This window comes from Hibiscus syriacus, unplaced genomic scaffold, assembly GCF_006381635.1.
Source record: "Hibiscus syriacus cultivar Baekdansim isolate YM2019G1 unplaced genomic scaffold, ASM638163v2 tig00016637_pilon, whole genome shotgun sequence".
Taxonomy (NCBI): domain Eukaryota; kingdom Viridiplantae; phylum Streptophyta; class Magnoliopsida; order Malvales; family Malvaceae; genus Hibiscus; species Hibiscus syriacus.
This window is the reverse complement of record NW_024062389.1, coordinates 976,995-998,591: the sequence shown is the minus strand read 5'-3', so window position 1 is coordinate 998,591 and position 21,597 is coordinate 976,995. Positions and strand designations below refer to the sequence as shown.

The window sequence follows — 21,597 nt, the reverse complement described above, 5'->3', positions numbered from 1 at the left end:
TCTGCTCATTTTATTCCCGTACGAGTCGACTTTTCCATGGATAAGTATGATGAGTTATACATCAGGGAGATTATACGTTTACATGGAGTGCCTGTTTCTATTGTTTTAGATCGAGATCCTAGATTTACTTCACGATTTTGGAAATCATTGCATAAAGCGTTGGGAACTCGGTTGAACTTTAGTACATCGTTTCATCCACAAACCGATGGGCAATCCGAGAGAACAATCCAAATTTTGGAGGATATGTTAAGAGCTTGTGTTATCGAGTTCAAAGGATCATGGGAAAAGTATTTGCCTCTTGCCGAGTTCGCTTACAATAATAGTTATCAATCAAGCATTAAAATGGCTCCCTATGAAGCTCTTTATGGAAGAAGATGTCGTACGCCCCTAAATTGGTATGAGCTTAAAGATAGAGAAGTCCTCGGCCCAGAATTGATTCAAGAAGTGAAAGGAAAAGTTCAGGTTATTCAGAATAATCTTAAAGCAGCAGCTGATAGATAGAAATCATATGTAGACTTAAAGAGAAAGGAAATAGAGTATCAAGTTGGAGACAAGGTATTTTTAAAAGTATCTCATTGGAAGAAAATTTTGAGGTTTGGACGTAAAGGAAAGCTGAGTCCCAAATTTATTGGTCCATATGAGATCGTGAGAAGAGTGGGATCAGTAGCATATCAGTTGGAATTACCATCTGAAATGGGAAAGATTCATGATGTATTCCATGTCTCAATGCTTTGGAAATATCGATCCGATCCCTCCCACATCGTCACCACAGAAGAAGTTGAGGTTCAACCGGATTTGACTTATGAAGAAGAACCGGTTAAAATCTGAGCATACGAGGTTAAGCAATTAAGGAACAAGACTATTCCATTGGTTAAAGTCTTGTAGAAGAATCATAAGGTAGAGGAAGCAACATGGGAGCGTGAAGAAGACGTGAAGAATCAGTACCCCCATCTCTTTACGCAATGAAAATTCGAGGACGAATTTTTCTTAAGGGGGAGATTTGTAACAACCTCAATACCGGGTTAGTGACTAAATTATAAAACTTCAGAATGTGGTGATTAAAATAGAATCATTGAATAGTGTTGAAATTTGGTATAAGGTTAAATTGCAAGGAAAATGAAATTTGAAGGATAGAATGATCATTTGTAAGGGAAAATAATTAAGATTTCTTATATTTATTTTAGTTACACGTGGAAGAAGGAAGAAAAAAAAACATAAGCTTCCAGAGTTCTCTTCCTTTCTCTTCTTGTTCTTCACGTGTGAAGCTAAGCAAAGGTGAGATTTCTTTTAAGCTGATTATGTGCTGAAATTTAAGTTGGGTTTTGACTATTAGGTGATAAGTAAGATTAAGAAAAGCTTAATTTGCTTCAAAACAACAAAATGAAGAGTGTAGGAGGATTTAAAGATTTGGAGTTTGTGAATGAAGTTTCGAAATAGAGTTCATAATTGGAATAAGAAGTTGAATTTGACTTTTCATCTATCTAATTAAAGGATATGAAGTGTTGAAATTAGATTTTGAACATGTTGGAATTGAGGTGAAATTCTTGAATTCTATGTGGAAGTTTGGATTTTAAGTTTAAAGAAAGTGATTATTGAGTAGTAATAAGTGTAAGTATATGTATGCAATTTAGAAACATTAAAGGAAGTGAAATAAGAAGAATTGGGGAGAAAAAAAGGATAAATTTCGTGATTAAAATAACAATAGTGGGCTATGTGCATCGATGCATATTCAATATTCATCGATGCACTCTGATAAAATAAAAACATCGAATGCCATTAGTGCATCGATGCATAAGGAGTGCATTGATGCACCACATTGAATAAAAACATCGAATGTGATTCGTGCACCGATGCATAAGTAGTGCATCGATGCACCCGTTAAGGAATACATTGATACACTGTAGAGTGCATCGATGCATACCCTCATTAAAGATAAAGTTATCATTTCTTTTAGACTAAGAAGTGATAGTTTAGCATATATTAATTAGTATACTGATATGTATTAATGTATTACTATGTAGATATAGAACGTAAGTCTCTTCCGGAACAATCAAAGGATTAATATCGAGTCAAAACGAGCAAGGCTAAGATGAGTGCATCTTATGGTTTAAGTGTATGGAAATAAGACTTGTGATAAGTCTATCTCTGGTAGTTAAATTCATAATTTCATATTCATGTATATGCATACATGCATTATTGTTATAGTGATTTTGTGCACAATTTATTATGTTTTAATATGATATTATGTGAACAAATGCCATTGCAAGGGTAATATGATACAGGTATGTGAATATTGAAAAGAATCATGTGTATATGAAATAAATTATGTGCTATATGAGAAGTGATAGTAGTGATATGATAATGAGAATTTTAATTAAGCCCATGTCCTTTAATATGAGAAATGTGGGTATAATTGGCATGCCAAGAGTCGAGGGATATATAGTGGTTCTTCGGAACAATCAGTGGTCCTTCGGGAAATAGTGGTTCTTCGGAACAATCAGTGGTCCTTCGGGACATAGTGGTCATTTGGGACAAATACTGAACGAATGTTCGGTGCCCCATGAGGGAATTTATTGAGCTGTGGTGACAGCATTAGTGCACAACCTCAATTTACTCAAGTACCTCTGTTCTCAATAATGTACATGGGCAACTTAAAGATAAATGGAATGGAAAAGTGTATAAGAAGTAAAGTTCATATGTGCATATCATGTTTACATATGTTATCATATAATATATATATACATTGAAATATCATGATAAAAAGGTAAGGGTGCATATTCATGAATTTATTGTTACATGTTCATTTATTGCCTCACTAAGTCTGTGACTTAGCGTGTAAGTGATTTACACGTAGGTGCCAAGAAGCAGGAAGATCAGAATTAAGAGCTTAGTGGACAGTATACTTTACAGGAAGGATCATATCATGAGTAACTTGCAATGTAGGTATTTTGTTGCAATTAGTGTGTTGGCATGTAAATAATTTGTGAGTTATAAATGCTCTGATTGATTTTGTGTAGTATGGTCAATGTTTGTAAATTAACAGTTTTTATTTTGAATGAAAGTTTTAAAATTTCCTTGTTTTTCAATAAGTGTCAAAGTTTGAAAAGTCAATGTGACACCTCAGACTCGTATTCGGGTCGGATACGGGTTGGGGGTGTTACAAACATAGTAGAGCATAACTAGCAATAGCAATTAGAACTCTTCTGAAAAGAAAGATTAAAATATGGGGAAATCCAACAAAACAGTAGAAAACTGGAACAAATACGATTGCAATAATGTGTAATTTCATTCTTTCGACACAATTAAGTGATGAAAACATGCAAAACTCACAACTATAGACGAAGAAAATCAAGCAACGTAGAAGATCAAATTATACGTGAAATTTATATCTTAAAAAAAGATAGATGTAAAACAAATTACATATAATGAAGTTTGAAGCATTGACCTGATTCTGATTCTTAAAAAATTAGAAAACTGTACATCAAGAAACGAAATAATCAAATGAAAATAAAGAGTAATCATACAACCATTACCATACAACGATGTCGTGCATTTTGTGTTTCCTACTCAAATCTTCCTCTATATCCTCTTTCCTGTTTTATTTTTCTTTACCCCAAATCAAAACCCTCGATTTCAAAACCTACCCAATTCTACTTCCTTCAATTATTAAGTTAATCCTATTTTTCTGAACCCAAACTTCGTCTTCTGTTTCCCAAGGTAAAGTTTCTTTCATTGTTGGGAAAATAAATAAAAGGGGGTGGAGAAGAAATCTTACCAGAGTATAGACGAAGAAAATGACGAATTTTTCGCAGAGGCAATCTCACGGGGAGAAGAAGATATCGCAGAGGCAAGCTCACGGGGAAGAGAAGGGTATTTTAGCCCTTAAGCACGAGAATAAAAATATACCTAAGATACATGTAGGAATAACATTCCCGAATAAACACAAAAAAATTTACTGTTGGTAATGGGATATTACCCTCACTTGGGAATCTTGCCCATCCAAACATGGTTATATTAATCAGGAAAAAAATATTCCTAGTGGAAATGATAAATACCTTGATCTAAACGGGCCCTTAGGGGTAAGTCTCTCTTTCTTATTTCACTTAAAATAGCATGTAGTGCGCTTCTTTATCTTGTTTGAGAAGAAAGTAATAGGAGGATTTTTCGTAGCTTAGTAAGGGAAGATTCATTTTTGAATTAATTAAGGAAATTGTTACATTCAAGTTGTATAGGAAAAACATAAAAAAATAATTAATTTGTGGATTCTATCTTTGTATAAAGTGGTGTCTTCTTTATTGAGCATCGAATTTTTATTTGTGTACTCATTGTTTCTTGTAGCTTGTTGCTTCTTTGAATATATTATAACTGATATATCACAAAAAAACTTAATATTTATAGGAATAACGTGGGTAAATAGATAAAAAAAATTAATAACAAAAATACTATCTTAATAATCATAAAATATTTTTAAAATTTTATTATAATCAATAACAATAAAATATAAAATTATGATAAAATAATGTTTTATTCAAAATATTTTGTCCAAAAAAAGATGTGTGGTTACGTGTTGAAAACACATGTTAACACCGGAGCGAATCTATAATGCCCCATAGATAGCTAATGCACACCCAATTTTCTTGGAAAATTACTAAATATAGTGTATTATATAAGGGAAAAAGGTTTTGCACACCAATTGACTATGATCGTTTATATTTTTATAGTACTTGAAATTATAATCTTAGGGAATAACAATTACTTTAATCAATGAGGTCAATTGATTTGAGATGAACTCAATTCTTGAGTCTTGTGTTAGATGACTTGAATGATAAGCTAAACTTATATTTTTTTTAATTTCTTTAAAATGTTAAAAATCTCTTACCTTTTAGGACACCCATTCCTTTTCCGTTTCACTTTTCATTTTTTTTCTATTCTTTTATAGTTCACACACAACTTTGCTACTATCATTTCTTTCTTCACCAGTACTAAATTAGTTGCCACACGTCGGCCCCTTTCTTGTCCCTTTCTTAAATTTTGGATTCAATTTGATAGATTTGAATGATTTTGTGAAGAATATATATTTGAATGTTGAATTGTGTTATATAAAATTAAAAGGTTGAATTTGAATTTTAGATTCAATTTTATTCATTTTTTCTTAATGAATATTATAATATTTATTTTGAACACCCATTTTTGAATTTTTAAATCCGCTGTTGGTTAACACGAATATTGTTAGAGTATACACAAAGATCAATCATAAGATGGTTATAACTACACTTATTTCATTTTGTTTATTAAAATGCATTGACGATGTTATTTCAATTTTCTTTTCTGTACATATGACTGAACATATTTGTAATAAAGTCATAAGAAAAATATGATTATTATTTTTGAGCAATTCTTACCTAGGAGAGGAGAAAGAATAATTTTTATTACTAATAGGTATTGAACCTACAACTTAAGGGAGAGATGAGGTGTCAATTGAGAGCTTTTAGCCACATATTCTAGAGATTGTTAACAAAAATATGATTATTCTTAAAAGGCATTGAGTCAAAATATTATTGTAGGCTTAAATTAAGATTAATGTGTAGTCGATGGATGATAAAATGTTATCATTGACATAGACATGTTAAATCAGTGAATAAACATGAATTAAAGAATAGCGTATTGGACTAACCTGTTAATATATAATATTGTATGTGTTTGTTTTCTACTGCATGCATTGGTTTACTGTTTGTAATTGAATTGTTCGTGCTGTTATTTCTGGTTTAGTGACTGTCATGAGTTTGTTACGAATCTGTTAGGGTTTCTGTTCGCTTACAGTTTTCCTAGCTGTGCTCGGCAGTCCTTTAAACTTTTGTATAAATTGTTGGTCTCCTGTTGAGACAGATCTTACAGCTGATTAATAAAATGGCAGAGAGTATTGGCTCTCTTTCTTCCTATCGTCTTCTTTCTTGTTTTTAGTATAGCTAGTGCTATCTTAACATGGTATCATCCGTCATGTCCTGGAGATCTTGCTTTCGCTGATGGGTTTACGTTTTGTTCTTGATTTCTGCACTTGTTTTCAAGTTCTTCTCATGTCGTTCTGATCAGGTGATCTGTTTTTTGGCGTTTCATGAAGGTTTTCAGATCTGGAGGTCTTTTTTTTTTTTGAGGTGTGGTTTCTCTTTGTTTCTTCGTGTGGTTTCTCTTTGTTTCTTCTCTGGTCACATTTTTTCTTTTTTGCTCTAGATATGTTTGAATAATTACCTTTTTATTGCAAGCATGTTTGTCTCGTGTTGATTTGTTGATTAAAGAGCAAACTAGTAATCATTTTTGGTGTTCTTGGATCTAGTTCAGAGGTTTCTTTCGAACTGTTGATTGTTTAATAATGGTTGACCTAACTGCTGATCAAACTCGTGACACTAAGAATACCTTGAAAAAATAGAAAACAAATTAACCCACAACTACTATACTATTTTCCAAGTGATTTTGTATTTCTTTTGTTGTATATAAATGAAATCAACAAGGTCCTTTATATAGGCACTAGGTACTACTCTTCCAAAAAACAAAGAATAAATTCTATTAAAACTCATAAAAGACAATTAACTCCTATATCACCCCTTGGCCTTTCACCTACTAAAACTCATAGACCTTTTATTTTCCCATTAACTTCTAAATTTAAAGAAAAACATTAAGGATTACATTTAAGTTTATTCAACAAAACTCCCCCTTAAACTTAAATGTTTCTACCATCCATCATGCCAATCATCTTCTTGCATTTGTCAAGAAGTACTTTCGGTAGCGGTTTTGTGAAGATATCCGCAACTTGATCCTGACTTGCCACATGCACCAATTCCACACTTCCTTCCTTCACATGATCTCGGATAAAGTGAAAACGAACATCGATGTGTTTGCTTCTTTCATGGTTCACTGGGTTCTTTGCCAACTCAATTGCTGATTTGTTGTCAATATGACATATCGCATGACATACACACCAAGATGCTGCCACATATTCTGCTTCACACGTCGAGAGCGTCACGATCGGCTGCTTCTTTGAAAGCCAAGTAAACGCAGTATCTCCCATAAAAAACACATATCCCGATGTGCTTTTCCGATCGTCTATGTCTCCGCACCAATCGCTGTCGGAGTACCCAACCAATTTGTAATCTTCTGCTTTCGAGTAGAACAACCCGAGTGACACTGTTCCTTGGATGTATCGTAGGATTCGCTTCAACGCCTTCCAATGTGAATAAACCGGCTCATCCATGAACCGACTTACAATGCCGACACTTAACGAAAGATCCGGCCTTGTGCATGTGAGATATCGAAAGCTTCCTACCAAACTCCGGTATCTACTCGCATCGACACGTTCCCCTCCATCGAACTTTGATAATTTTGCACCTGGTTCCATTGGTGTTGATACCGGGTTGCAATTTTCCATATTGTATTTCTTCAAAATCTCTTTTGCATATGTCTCCTGCGATACAAAAATACCTGTCTCTACTTGTCTAACCTCCAAACCAAGAAAAAACTTCATTAAGCCCAAATCTGTCATCTCAAATTCCCGTGTCATTGTGCCCTTAAACTCTTCTATCATCTCATCATTGTTACCCATAAAATTGAGATCATCAACATAAAGAGCAACAAATAACACGTTACCTCCATTCTTCTTTGCGTAAAGGGCATGCTCGTAGGGACATTTCTTGAACCCGTTCTCCATGAAATATGTATCGATACGTGTATTCCATGCCCGTGGTTCTTGCTTCAACCCGTAAAGAGCCTTCTTCAATTTTAACACCTTTTTATCTTCTTCGACTTTTACGTACCCGGGTGGTTGTTCGATGTAGATATCTTCTTCAAGCACACCATTCAAGAATGCCGACTTGACATCCATTTGAAATATCGGCCATTTGAATTGAGCAGCTTGTGAAATGAGTAATCGAATTGTCTCCATTCTTGCAACAGGAGCAAACACCTCGTCATAGTCGATTCCTGCCTTTTGCTTGTATCCTTTCGCAACAAGTCGCGCTTTGTATCGTTCTATCTCGCCTTGAGCATTCATCTTTTTCTTGAACACCCACTTCACACCAATAGGCTGACTTCCTTTCGGCAATTCTGCTAGCTCCCATGTGTTGTTACGGTCAATCGCTTCAATCTCCTCGTTCATGGCAGTTCGCCACTTCTTGTCTCGCAACGCCTCTTCAAAGCTGATATTTTCAGCATCTGCCAAAAGACATACAAGGTTTACTTCATTTGTCGAATAATACAAATCTTGTAAACTTCGTATTTTGGGTTGTCTTGGTTCATCTTCATAATCGGTAGTTTCAGAGTTTGTTGGTATGCTTTTTGGTGAAACGATTGATGATTCTCCAACTTCGATGATAGCCTCTGTCGAATTGTTCCAGTCCCACTCGCTTGCTTCGTTTATTCGCACATCACGACTCACCATCACCTTCTTGCTTATCGGATCGAATAGCTTGTACCCTTTTGTCTTCTCATCATACCCAATAAAAATATACTTTTTACTTTTGTCTTCGAGCTTCGTTCTTCGTTGATCCGGTACATGTGCGTAAGCAACACTACCGAACACTTTGAGATGAGAAACTGTCGGCTTTTGTCCGCTCCATGTCTCTTGTGGTGTTTGATCATCTAACTTTACATGTGGACATCGATTTTGTACATAGATGGCACATTGCACGGCTTCTGCCCAGAATTCCTTCGGCATCTTCTTGCTCTTGAGCATTGATCGAACCATGTCGAGAATGGTCCGGTTCTTCCTCTCGGCCACACCGTTTTGTTGAGGAGAGTATGGTGCAGTTAGAAATCTCCTTATGCCTTGCTCCTCGCAATACTCCATGAAAGCTGTCGAAGTATACTCGCCACCTCTATCGGATCGTACGGCTTTGATGTGTCTACCAGTTGCCTTCTCCACCATCACTTTGAACTTTTTGAACACCTCAAATGCCTCGGATTTTTCTTTCAAAAAATGAACCCAAGTTTTTCGTGAGAAATCATCGATAAAGGAAATGAAATACCTTTTACTGCTGAAAGATTCGGGGGTGATTGGTCCACATATGTCGGTATGAATCAACTCGAGAGGGTGTTTAGCTCGATATTCTGCCTTCTTTTGAAACGAGGTTCTCGATTGCTTGCCAAGCACACATTCTTCACAAAATTTGCCCTCATAATCTATATCCGACAGCCCGTACACCATGTTCTTCTTTGCTAACTCTTTTAGACCACCATGATGTAAGTGACCAAAGCGAAGATGCCACAGTGATGCTTTGTCTTCTACGTCGATTCGCAAACATTTTTCTCGCACGCTTCTCAAACTTAGTTTGTACATCCGATTTTTGCCCATCTCGACTCGAGCAACTATACGCCCTTGCTTGTCCTTCAAGTGTAGTATCCGATCTTTCAAAAGTGCCGAGTAACCTTTCTCTGTGAGTTGCCCCATACTCAAAATGTTTGTCTTGAGATCTGGTACATAAAAAACATCTTGGATTGACCCTATCAAGCCATCCTTTTGTAAGTAACAAATCGTACCTCGGCCTTTGACCTCCACTTTTGATGCATCTCCAAAAGACACATGACCATCTTCAATCTTTTTCATCTCTTTGAATAGGTACTTGTGACCACACATATGGTTGCTTGCGCCCGAGTCGAGGTACCACAGAGTGTCATTGTTGATGTTAAATTCATTTTGAGCCATCAAAAGAAAGCCTTCATTCGCTTCATCTTCCAAGGCTAGGTTGATTGTTTCTTCCACCTTTTTATCGGCTCGACAATCTTTTGCAAAATGCCCCACTTTACCACAGTTATAACATTTGTCAGAGTTGCAATCCTTCGCGTAGTGACCATACTTGTAACACTTGTAGCACTCGATATTGGAATAATTTGATCGGCCGCCTCTTCCTCGTCCGCGTCCTCTTCCACGCCAATTTGGTTGGCTTGACTGTCCATTCTCCTTATAGTACCCTTCATGACTGTCGCCTTGACCACCGCGACCATATCCACGACCTCCACGGCCACGACCTTTACCTCGAAAATTTTGAGAATAAAATACCTTTTCGTCTTTGATTAACGCCTTGGTTTGAAGTGCTTGCTCAAGTGTCTCCTCCTTCTTTTTCTTTTTACGTTGTTCGTGTGCCTCGAGTGAACCAGTAAGCTCGTTGACTGTGAGTGTCGCAAGGTCTTTTGACTCTTCTATTGCGCACACAACATTCTCAAAATTGTCGGTTAATGATCTCAAAATCTTCTCCACAACTCGTGCCTCGGTTAACGCTTCGCCATTACGATTGAGTTGGTTCACCACGGTTTGTACACGTGTGATGTAGTCGGATACACTTTCCAACTCCTTCATCTTTATGCTTTCCAACTCGCCACGAAGAGTTTGGAGACGCACTTGCTTGACTCGGTCGGCTCCTTTGAACACTTTTCCTAAAATGTCCCACGCTTCTTTTGAAGTAGCTGCACCAGCAATCTTCTCAAAGCCCGACTCGTCAACGGCTCGGAATAACATGTATAGTGCCGCCTTATCCTTCGATCGCGCCTCTTTCAACGCCTTGGTTTGAGCCGCCGTATATCCCGTGGTTGTTGTTGGTTCTTCGAAACCTTCTTCGACCACCTCCCATGCATCTTGAGATCCGAGAAGAGCTTTCATTTGAATGCTCCAGTTCTTGTAGTTCGCCTTCGTTAGTCGTGGTAGCGACATTTGACCCGTCACATTTGCCATTGACTCTGATGCCAATTTGAAAAATAGAAAACAAATTAACCCACAACTACTATACTATTTTCCAAGTGATTTTGTATTTCTTTTGTTGTATATAAATGAAATCAACAAGGTCCTTTATATAGGCACTAGGTACTACTCTTCCAAAAAACAAAGAATAAATTCTATTAAAACTCATAAAAGACAATTAACTCCTATATCACCCCTTGGCCTTTCACCTACTAAAACTCATAGACCTTTTATTTTCCCATTAACTTCTAAATTTAAAGAAAAACATTAAGGATTACATTTAAGTTTATTCAACATACCTCTCAAAACGCCTCTACTGTGTTTATTAGTCCGAATTTTCACAATATTCAACATATTCCTAAGCATGATATTGTTAAGCTTACTGAAAATACTTACCTCCGTTGGAAACATCAAGTGTCCTTGTCTCCTCAATAATCGATGGATATGGTCTGGTGAAGTTTATTTCTAATTCTAATAGTGTGCCTAGTGAGTTTGTTACCGATAGTGATGGACAGCTTGTGGATAATCCTTCTTTTATGCTTTATAGGTAGCAAGACAAGTTGTTAGCTTCATGGCTCTTAATTACGGTAAGTGCGGATGTCTTACCTCATCTTACGAGTCTTACTACGACTATTGTTATTTGGAATGCTATCTCAAGATTATTTGGAGCGAGATCTAGTGCCAAGATATCATCTCTTAAGCATAGTCTTCACTCTCAAAGGAAGTCTGGCATATCTATTAGTGAGTGCTTGGCTAAAATCAAATCTGTTTGTGATATGTTGAATGCTTCCAGGAGCATAGTTACTGAGCAAGAGCATGTTAGTGTGGTTTTGGCAGACCTGTCGGTGGAGTTTGAATATGTCATTGCTATATCTTCTCGGGAGGTGTTATCCTTAGACACTCTCAGTAAGATTTTATTGGATTGTGAGGCTAGGCAAAAGTTGTTCTTAAGGGAAGGGATTTCAGCCAACTTGGCTGTTTGTTTGAGTGAGAAGTCTACTGATGATCCCGTTGTCAAAGGTTCTCATGAACGTAATCAGTCTCAAGAGCAGACGTTTCATGTTCGGGGACAGCAACAAGGTAGTGGTTATCGAGGGCGAGGTCGTGGTAGGAGCTATAATTTGACCAGGCCTCAATTTCAATTGTGTGGTAAGTTTGGGCATGTTGTGCAGAAGTGTTATCACATATTTGATAGGGATTATGTGAGTGTGAATGGAAATACTACTCAGGCGGGTGAGTATTCAAAGATGCCTAGTAGTTCTTTGTTTAAGCAGCAACAGTCTCAATCTTGTGCACAGGCTTACACATCGGTGCCTTCTTTTCCACATTCTGTGTTTGGTTCTATGCAGTCTCCAGTTTTGTATATAGTTACTTCGATGTTTTCTGGTATGCGTTCAATTTATCAGCCCTTGCCATCTTTTCGCTTATTATTCGATACCTGGTGTTCCTGTTGATTTTTCATCCATGGATTCTCGGTTTAGTTCCACGGTTGGTCATAATCCTTTTCTGACCTCAGCGCCTGCCCCAACTTCTTGTGTTTCCACATTGTCATCTTCTTCCACTCCTCTTTCGGCGATGTCTGCAGCACCGTCCGTTTGGTATCCAGATACTAGTGCCCCGCATCACGTGACGAATGATCCTAGTATGTTCAACTCAGGTACTGTTTATACATGAGGTAGTAATTTTTGGGCAATGGTGTCGGTGTTAAGATTGCTTATGTAGGGCAGAGCTTTTTGAATTCTAGTGCTATAAAGAAGAAGTTGCTCTTTATATCTAAGTTTACTCGTGATAATGATGTTTTTATGGAGTTTTATCCTTGTGAATGTTTTGTGAAGGATGCCCAAACTCAGACTATTCTACATAAAGGGAGGCTCACGGATGATGGTCTCTATCAGCTGCTGCCATATGATGAAAAGGAGTCTTGTTTCCAGCTGAACACTATGTCCAAGTCTAAAGAGTCTTTGAAGCTATGGAACATACGTTTGGGTCAAGCTTCTCTTGAGGTGGTGAAGTCAGTCATGAGGAATTGTAATGTTGCTTATAGTGAGAATAAGTTGTCATACGTGTGTACTGCATGTATGCAAGGAATGGCTCATCTTTTGCCTTTTTTGTAACTCTTTGACTCTTTTCAAATTGGTTGTTTCAGATGTGTGGGGGCCAGCACCCATTACTTCCTCGGATGATTTCTCATATTATGTCTTTTTTGTTGATGTTTTCAGTAGACATACTTGGGTGTATTTACTCGAGCGAAAATTTGAAGTAATGCGATGTTTTTTGAATTTTTTCAAGATGGTTGAAGTGCAATTCGGGTGTAAGGTTAAGGCCCTTCAAACCGATGATGAAGGTGAATATCAAGCGTTAAAAGGTTGGTTTCTTGCTAATGGAATTCAACACCGAATTTCATGTCCGAGCACTTCTGAACAAAATGGCAGGGCTGAACGAAAACATAGGCATATTGTTGATATGGGATTGGCTATGATGGCTCAAGCTTCTCTTCCTTTAAAGTTTTGGTGTCATGCCTTTGTGTCTGCTGTTTACTTGATTAATAGTTTACCCACAAGGGTGTTAGATGGAAAAACACTTTTTGAAACTCTTTATCAAAGACTTCCAGATTACTCTTTCATGAAGGTGTTTGGGTATGCTTGTTTCCCTTATCTAAGACCATTTAATCAGCATAAGATGGAATACAGGTCCAAGAAATGTGTGATTCTTGGTTACATTCCTTCTCACAAAGGGTACAAATGTTTGGATGATAGAGGTAAGGTTGTTATTTCGAGGCATGTAGTTTTTGACGAGAATACTTTTCCTTATGAGGTATGTAAGGTTGGCTGCAAGTCTGGCCATGCAAGTCTTGATTGTGCCAGTTCTATGTCACAAGGAGTGTTACCTGTTGTTGCCTCTCCAGCAACAGTCTCAGCACCTGGAGTAGTCGAGTCTTCTACAAGAGTTAATCCCGAGTCCGTTCTTTTTCTTGAAACAGCTGATCGATTACATGAAGCAGCTGTGGATGTTTCTCGGTCACCGGTTGAGTGTGAGGGTGTTCTATTTTCGCCTATAAGTGCTCGCACGGGTGTTGAATCTGCTCCTAACTCTACTTTAAGGCTGTCCACTGGTTCTGATCCTTTGCAAACTGGAGTGCTTGAACAATTTCAGTCCGAGCCTACATTAAGTGACCAACCTCAGCATGTCCCTGCGTTAGGTCAATCTTTGCTTGGTGATTGTGGTCCACTAGTTGTTGTTGATGGTGATGTTGGAGGCTGTTTTTCACCTGCTCCTGATTCTTTTGTTCATGATCAGTCGGTGGTTGGTGGAAATGATTTATTTGAGGATAATGGTCCACAAGTGGCTGTTCCAAGTGCTACAAATATTCATCCCATGCAGACTAGGGGTAAAAGTAGGATAAGGAAAGCTAAAATTTTCCAAGTTGCTTGTGTTGACAAGGAACCTACTATTATCATAGAAGCCATGATGAGTCCTTCTTGGAAGGCTGCAGCATAAGAGGAATATGATGCTTTGGTCAAAAACAATATTTGGACACCGACTCCTTTTCCTGTTAACAGGAAAGCTGTTAGTTGTAAATGGATTTTTAAAATCAAACAAAATGAAAACGGTTCCATATCCAGCTACAATGCTCATATTGTAGCAAAAGGTTTTCTTCAACAGCTTGGTATTGATTTCCACGAGGTTTTTAGTCCAGTAGTTAAACCGATAACTGTTTGAGTGATACTTTCACTTGCTCTTGCGAAAAGATGGCTGTTGAGGCAGGTGGACATTAAAAATGCCTTTTTAAATGGTGTTCTATCTGAGGAGGTGTATATGATGCAACCTTTGGGATATGAGCAAGGAGATGGTAGATTAGAGTGTGAACTAAATAAAGCAATCATGGCCTAAAGCAGACGCCTCGAGCGTGGTTTTAAAGGCTGAAGGGTTATTTGGTGTCTGAAAATTTTGTGTCCGCAAGGTCAGATTCATCTCTTTTTGTCAAGAAGATTGAGGATCGTGTGATCTATTTGTTGGTCTACATCGATGACATTATTCTCACTAGCAGTTGTGCTGATAAAGTTCATACTGTTATCAATAAACTGAATACACAATTCTCTTTAAAAGATCTTGTTCCCTTAATTTTTTTTCTTAGGGATTGAAGTTTGTTATGGGACTGATGGTTTGATTTTAAGTCAACAAAAATATATTCATGAGTTGCTGCAAAGGAGTGGTTTCGAATGGGTCAAGGGTCTTCCTACTCCTATGGTAGCAAGTTGTAGGTTGTTTACTAGTGAAGGCACACCTATTAGCAATGTTGTTCAGTACAGAAATATTGTTAGAGCTTTACAATACATAGTGATTACTCGACCAGACATAGCCTTTGCTGTGAATAGGGTGTGTCAATTCATGTAGGCACCTCGCGTTGTTTATTTTCAAGCTGTAAAGAGAATTTTGCGATATTTGCAAGGGTCAATTGATTATGGTTTGAAGTTCACTCCTTCTCGATTGTCCTTGACCAGGTTTGTTGATGCAAACTGGGGACCTGACGTGGATGATAGGCAGTCCACTTCAAGTTTTTGTATCTTTTTTGGGGGTAATTTGGTGTCTTGGAGCTCTCACAAGCAACAAGTTGTGGCACGCTCCACTGCCCGAATACAGGAGTGTCACCTCCGCAGCTACTGAAATAGCCTGGATTGAGTCTCTACTCCAGGAGTTACATGTTGTTTCTCAGAGTTACATGTTGTTTCTCATGGGAGGCCCACCTTGTGGTGTGATAACATAAGCGCTGTGGCAGTTTATGCTAATCTCGTTCTTCGTTCGAAGTTTAAACATGTTGAACTTGACTTGTTTTTTTGTTTGCGAGATGGTTGCTGCTGGGAAGCTTCAAGTGCATGAAGTTCCAGCTTATGAACAGGCACCTGATGTTTTTATCAAACCCTTGTCTTCACCTTTGTTTCTTAAGCACAAGCAGAAGATGTTGGTCAGACATTGGACGTGCACAAGGCTGGTTCAGACGAGTTGAACAGGCGAGGGAATGTTGAAGGTGTAGAATGTAAGGGAAATGTTAGTATATAATATTTTGTGTTTGTTTTCTACTGCATGCATTGTTTTACTGTTTGTATTTGAATTGTTACTGTTGTTATTTCTAGTGTAGTGACTGTCATGACTTGGTAACGAATCTGTTAGGGTTTCTGTTAGCTTACACTTTTGCTAGTTGTGCTCAGCAGTCCTTTTAAACTTCTGTATAAATTGCTGGTCTCTTGTTGAGACAAATTTTACAGCTGATTAATAAAGTGGCAGAGAGTATTGGTTCTCTTTCTTCCTCCCGTCTTCTTTTTTGTTTTTAGTATAGCTAGAGTGTTATCTTTGCATAACCCACTATGAGTATGTTTCTTGGATTATTGTGTAATAGTTACAACATTACTCATGATGAAAAGCATTTATACGATCCATCATTATCCCAATATTATGAGTTGCATATTTTGATACAATCAAACGTTTGCTATATATGATAATACTATAGAGATTGATGTTGGATATACCACGTTATATATAGTGAGATATGATTTGTCTCTCATAAATAATGAGAACAAAATTTTTGGTCAATTGATTGAGTGACTAAAAATGCATGGTCAAACTCAAATAAGTTGATACGAGATATCACATTTGTTTATTTATTATAGTCTACTTGAGATATTAAGAAACATGAGATGCGCGATACAAGTGTGAATATTTTATAATTTTGTGTTAAATCTATATATTAAGGGAAAAATACATGATACGAAAAGATTAACCAAACAAATGTTGTATTGAATCATGATTTCTTGTAACTTAAGTAGTAACGATGCTTTGCTAGATACCCCTCGTGTAATATTAGAATTGTTCTAATATTAATTCTAACATTACAAGAACCTTCATAGTTAAATCTGGAAGTGAATGAAATTCAAACACAATTTATATTGTATTTATTTGTCACATAGATTAAATTGATTATTGATTTAATTTAATTTAATTTGACAGTTTAATATTAAACAAATTAAATATACAAGTTTGTTCTACACATAGAAAATATAGCTAAAATCAATATATAAAATTGATTCATATAAAATTTTAATAAAATATGATTTCATAAAATTATTATTATTGTAATTATAGTTTCGATTAAATATTAAAAGAATATAATTATTATAATTATAATATTTTAAAGAATCTTCGTATGATCTCTGTGTAATAATTTAATTTATAATATATGCATTTTAATAATCCCAACTATAACACCCAATACACAATCTTTTATTTTTATCTAGTTAAAGGTGATTATAAAATAATATATATTTTAAATATTCACAATAATTTGATAATAAACACTCAAATACTTTTACAATAATGCTCGAACCCGTGACAAACACCTAACACAATCTAAACGTTAATAAATTCAAAGATTAACTATAACACCTTGACCTAATAATAAAATTAACTATACTCTCTTTATTAATAAATAATATAAAATTTGAAGGATTTAAGAATAAATATTGATACATTAAGCTCAAAATTAATTATAATTTTAACATCCCTTTTTCACTCTAAATTGAGGAAAAAGTGTTTTTAATCATTTGTACAAATTCAATGTATAAGATTAGGGTTTGAGAAAGAAGGGATTATTGAGATTCAGATAATAAAAAATTGGGCAATCGATAGAAATTGGAAGGTGAAATAGTTCAACAAATTCCTTCAAGTAATAAGCTTTTTCAAGTCCGTAATTCATTCATCGTTCTCAATGTCGTTGTCGCCACCCAAAAAATCCCATGAACGAGGCTTTAGCCATGCTCTTTTTCAATGCGCAGACCTCATCCTTCCATGGCTAACCCCTCAAGAACTGGCTAATGTCTCCCTCACCTGCAAAACCCTTCACCAAATCGCTCACTCCATCACTCTCCATCGCTCCCTCGACGTTTCAAGATCCTTTGAAAACCTTCCCATTCCATTTCACAACACCGGCGATCAACATCCTTATGCCTACTTCATTTACACCGCTTCTCAAATAATCCTCTCTTCTTCTCCTTCTTTGAACCGCCAATTTTGGGGACCCAACTCGTCGCGAAGTCCGGTCCTGCCCTGGTCGGACTCGTCGGGTGCTGAAATGGGTTGTGCTCGTGACTCATTGATTCGACCCGGAGCGAGCTGGGTGAATATGGTGGACGAGTCAGGGTGTGAGTGTGAGAGGTGTGAGAAAGTGAGTGAAGACAATGTGATTGGGTGTGCGTGTATGGAGCTGGATGGGGATGAGGGGATGGGGATAATGAGCGAGTGTAGAACGAGTTGCGGCTGCGGTCTGGAGTGTGGGAATCGGCTGAGTCAGGGAGGAATACGAGTCAAGTTGAAGGTTGTGAGAGATTTAAGAAAAGGGTGGGGATTATATGCTGCTCAGTGGATCCAGCGAGGCCAGTTCGTCTGTGAGTATTCAGGTACTTCATCTCAACATCAACATTTAAACTTAACTTTTAGCTCCAAAATTTAATCTCTTGTTGAAACTGTTTTCATTGTTTACCCATTAGTATCTTTGTTGGATAAATTTAGTTTTTTTTACCAAGTTAATTGATGATCCATAAATGGTGGCTCTGGTTTATTGCAATATCAATTTCAGAATAATTACTGTGAAAGGGTATGATGAGTTAAAACAGTGCATAAGAAAATGAAATGAGCTGTGAACTTTGAAGATGTCTAAAGACAGCACCAACTCAAAATAATGATGCACGCTAGTTTAGACTCTAGCAATTAGCTTTCGCTTCATGTCTTCATGTGCAGCATCTTCAGTGAAATGGGGGCTCATCAGACTGATGTTTGCCTTGCATCAATTAATTTCTGCTTTTCGGTTGTTATCAACGAGTTTTGTTCACCTTAGTAACCCAGCTAGCTTTATGGTTCTCCTCTCACCCCGGTTTCCCATACTAGTCTGCTTCGTTTCACCAATGTGTAATTGTAAACTCGGCATTTTTAGCAAAATGAGGGCTGTCACTCCTTTCTGACCAACTGATGTTTTCCTTGCGCGGTGTACCAACTTATTTATGCTTTGATTTCCAGGCATCATAGTCGGGTAGTTTCACCTTAGCAATCCAGCTAACTTTGCATCTTAAGTGTTGTGGGGGCTGTCATTCCTTCCTGATGATCATCTGATGTTTCCCCTGTTTACGCAAGCTATTGGCTTCGTGCAGAAGATTGGTAATAACTTGGCATCTTTAGCAAAATGGGGGCTTTCATTTCTTGCTGATCGGACTGGTGTTCGGCTTGCATCAGCTTATTCCTTCCTTCTGGTTGTTTCCGATGTCTTCTACTTGCTTTTTTCCCCTTAGCAATCCATCTAGGTTTCTGGTTCTCCCTGTTCTCCCCTGTACTATTTTGCTCCATGTTGCCGATTGGTAACAACTTGGCATCTTTAACAATGTTTGTGTTGCATTACTCATTTCTGCTCTCTGGTTGCCGCGATCTTCTTGTTCTTTTGTTGTTTTTACTTGCTGTACAAGCTTCACTTGTCTTTTCTCCACCATATACTCAGCCATCTTAAAAGAGCACCCTTGTCTGGAAACATGCTGTCCGGAAAGAAAACGACTTGCGATATATCCTAGATCAAATTAATTGCGTCTGTTGTTCCTCATATGTGAACAAACGGTAAAAATTGTATGGAGACCGACCCTTAAATGCTGTTCAATTTGCAATCTGTTTATATAGGTGAGCTTTTAACAACCAAAGAAGCTAGGAGGAGGCAACGAATCTATGATGAACTTGCTTCAAACAGACGCTTTTCGTCCGCTCTTCTAGTTGTTAGAGAACATCTTCCATCTGGCAATGCTTGCTTGAGGATTAATATAGATGCCACGAGAGTTGGAAACATTGCTGGCTTCATTAACCACTCCTGTGACGGCGGTAACCTATCAACAGTACTCGTAAGAAGCTCAGGGGCGTTGGTGCCTCGTCTTTGTTTCTTCGCTTCAAAAGACATAAAAGGAGAGGAGCTCTGTTTTAGCTACGGCGAAATAAGGGTCCGGCCTACGGGGTTGAAATGTTTCTGCGGCAGCTCTAGTTGTTTCGGAACTATACCTTCGGAACATACTTGAAAGCCACCTCATCAACTGAAAGGCATTGCTCAGCAAGTGATTGGTAATGATCATAAAATGCTGACAAGCTGTTAGACCCCTTTCTCGAATCTCGAATCTCACTGTACATGAAGAACAATAATCTTTGATTTCGTTTTCAATATGTAACACGTTTAAAAGAGTTCGAATTACGGATATTGAAATTTTAATTTTAGTGCAAATGCTCGGATTATTTTGAAAGGCGTGCTCTTCTCAAATTACTTCTTTTTCTATTTATATACTTAAATGCTTCTATTTCTAATGTTATGAATACTATCATTTTAAGTGTATAGTTCATTACGACCGTTAAAAAATTTGTTATCTTACATGTGTTGTATTTATATTTTTAAAATATTTTATTTAAAAAACTTAATATTATATTTAAAAAATCATATTCTCTCTCAAATCTTAAAAAAATCTCAATTTTAAAAATTTTAATTTCAAATCCTTTTACCTATATCAGTTGTCACCCCCTTCGTCGTCGTTGCTCGACCTTTACCACTGCTATGGGTGATGGTTGTTCGGCCACTAGTTGTTTGCCCTTTTCCTTTTGTTGGTTGTTCGTCCTTTAAACGGATAACAACCAATAGCTACCCACGTTCGTGTAGGGTAAAACCAGGAATTTATTAAAGCAAGGTTAAATTATTTTTTATTTTTTATAAATATATTTTTTTAATTGAGAGGTTTGGTAAAATTTTCTTTATTTATTTTTATAAAAATATTTTATTTAAAAACAGTTATTTAAAAAAATGTAAATGTTAAAATTAAACGTGACACGTGTAAGGTAATAAATGGTTTTAACAGTCATTACGGTTAAGACATTTAAAATAGAAACGTTAAACACCTATATTAGTCCTAGAAAAATTTAGACATCTAAGTAAAAAAGATTTTTTTGTATTAAGCCTAATAAATAATAATCGGTACATGGCTTATTCAAATATGTAGAATGGAAAATCCATGGCTTATTCAATCTAATTTTAATATATTAAATTCATTTATTAATCAAATCGATGCAAAACTAATTCTTCTTAACAATTGGATTTAATCGATAAAAAGTCATTTTATATTTGTTTATAATGTGATTTGAATATCTAATTTTGCGTTTAGATACCGTAATACAGTTATGTAAAATTCTATTTTTTTATAAATATATTTAACTAACAAAATATAATTACATCATGTTTAAAAATATAAATTATAATTAAACAGTTATATTTTAATTTCTAAAATAATATTAATGGTTAATAAATCACCCTTCACCCCGAAAACATTCTCTAAATATTTAAGTTAGTACAATTTTTATCACATTGGGGATTCCATAAAAAGAAAATAGAAAAGTAATTTTATAAAAGGTTAATTATCGAAATAGTCACTTTTGTTTTAATTTTGTCCACTTTTGATCATTTCTTTTAAAAAGATATGTTTTGATCACTTACATTATCAACTCATTAAATTTTGGTCATTTATATTATCTATTGTTACATTTTGATCATCCGTTAATTCTTGTTAGTTTATGATGTGGCAGGTTAGTAAAAGGGATTTAAGTTTTAATTTGATTCCTAAACTTTAGTTAGAATATTAATTTAACCCTTAAACTTTAGAAAAACTATCATTTTGATCCTAAAATTTAGATAAAATACTAATCTTACCCTTTAATTCAATCAAAGTCTCACGTCGTCGACTGCCACTCACCATCGTCGCTATCGATCATCATTGGTCGCAGTCGTTGATAACCACTAAATCATAAAATCTTGAGTTCATTAC

At 36.3% G+C, this 21,597-nt stretch overlaps 2 protein-coding genes across 3 annotated transcripts; both read left to right on the top strand.

The window, feature by feature from the left end:
• Nucleotides 1-14,469: 14,469 nt before the first annotated feature.
• On the top strand, nt 14,470-15,385 carry LOC120208574 (uncharacterized mitochondrial protein AtMg00810-like). The gene is made up of 3 exons (XM_039207803.1): nt 14,470-14,485; nt 14,856-15,037; nt 15,116-15,385. The coding sequence occupies exons 1-3, from the start codon at nt 14,470-14,472 to the stop codon at nt 15,383-15,385; spliced, it is 468 nt and encodes a 155-aa protein (XP_039063734.1).
• A 2,021-nt stretch (nt 15,386-17,406) lies between these two features.
• Nucleotides 17,407-19,919, top strand: LOC120208590 (histone-lysine N-methyltransferase SUVR3-like). 2 transcript variants are annotated; one of them, XM_039207819.1, is made up of 3 exons: nt 17,407-18,168; nt 18,754-18,792; nt 19,066-19,413. In XM_039207819.1, exons 1-3 carry the CDS (start codon nt 17,481-17,483, stop codon nt 19,263-19,265), a joined length of 927 nt encoding a protein of 308 aa, XP_039063750.1. In that variant the 5' UTR covers nt 17,407-17,480; the 3' UTR covers nt 19,266-19,413. The 2 variants fall into 2 exon arrangements, with proteins under 2 accessions (XP_039063750.1, XP_039063749.1); XM_039207818.1 differs by lacking the exons at nt 18,754-18,792; nt 19,066-19,413 and adding an exon at nt 19,430-19,919 and having other exon boundaries at nt 17,426-18,168.
• The last annotated feature ends 1,678 nt before the right edge of the window (nt 19,920-21,597 follow it).

Bases quoted from the DNA above. Each gene is read 5' to 3' on its own strand.
- LOC120208574 (XM_039207803.1), top strand. The intron at 15,038-15,115 runs GTTAGAGCTTTA...CAATTCATGTAG, and splicing joins TTGTTCAGTACAGAAATATT to GCACCTCGCGTTGTTTATTT.
- LOC120208590 (XM_039207818.1), top strand. From the start codon at position 17,481: ATGTCGTTGTCGCCACCCAAAAAATCCCATGAACGAGGCTTTAGCCAT. The intron at 18,169-19,429 runs GTACTTCATCTC...CTGTTTATATAG, and splicing joins GTTCGTCTGTGAGTATTCAG to GTGAGCTTTTAACAACCAAA.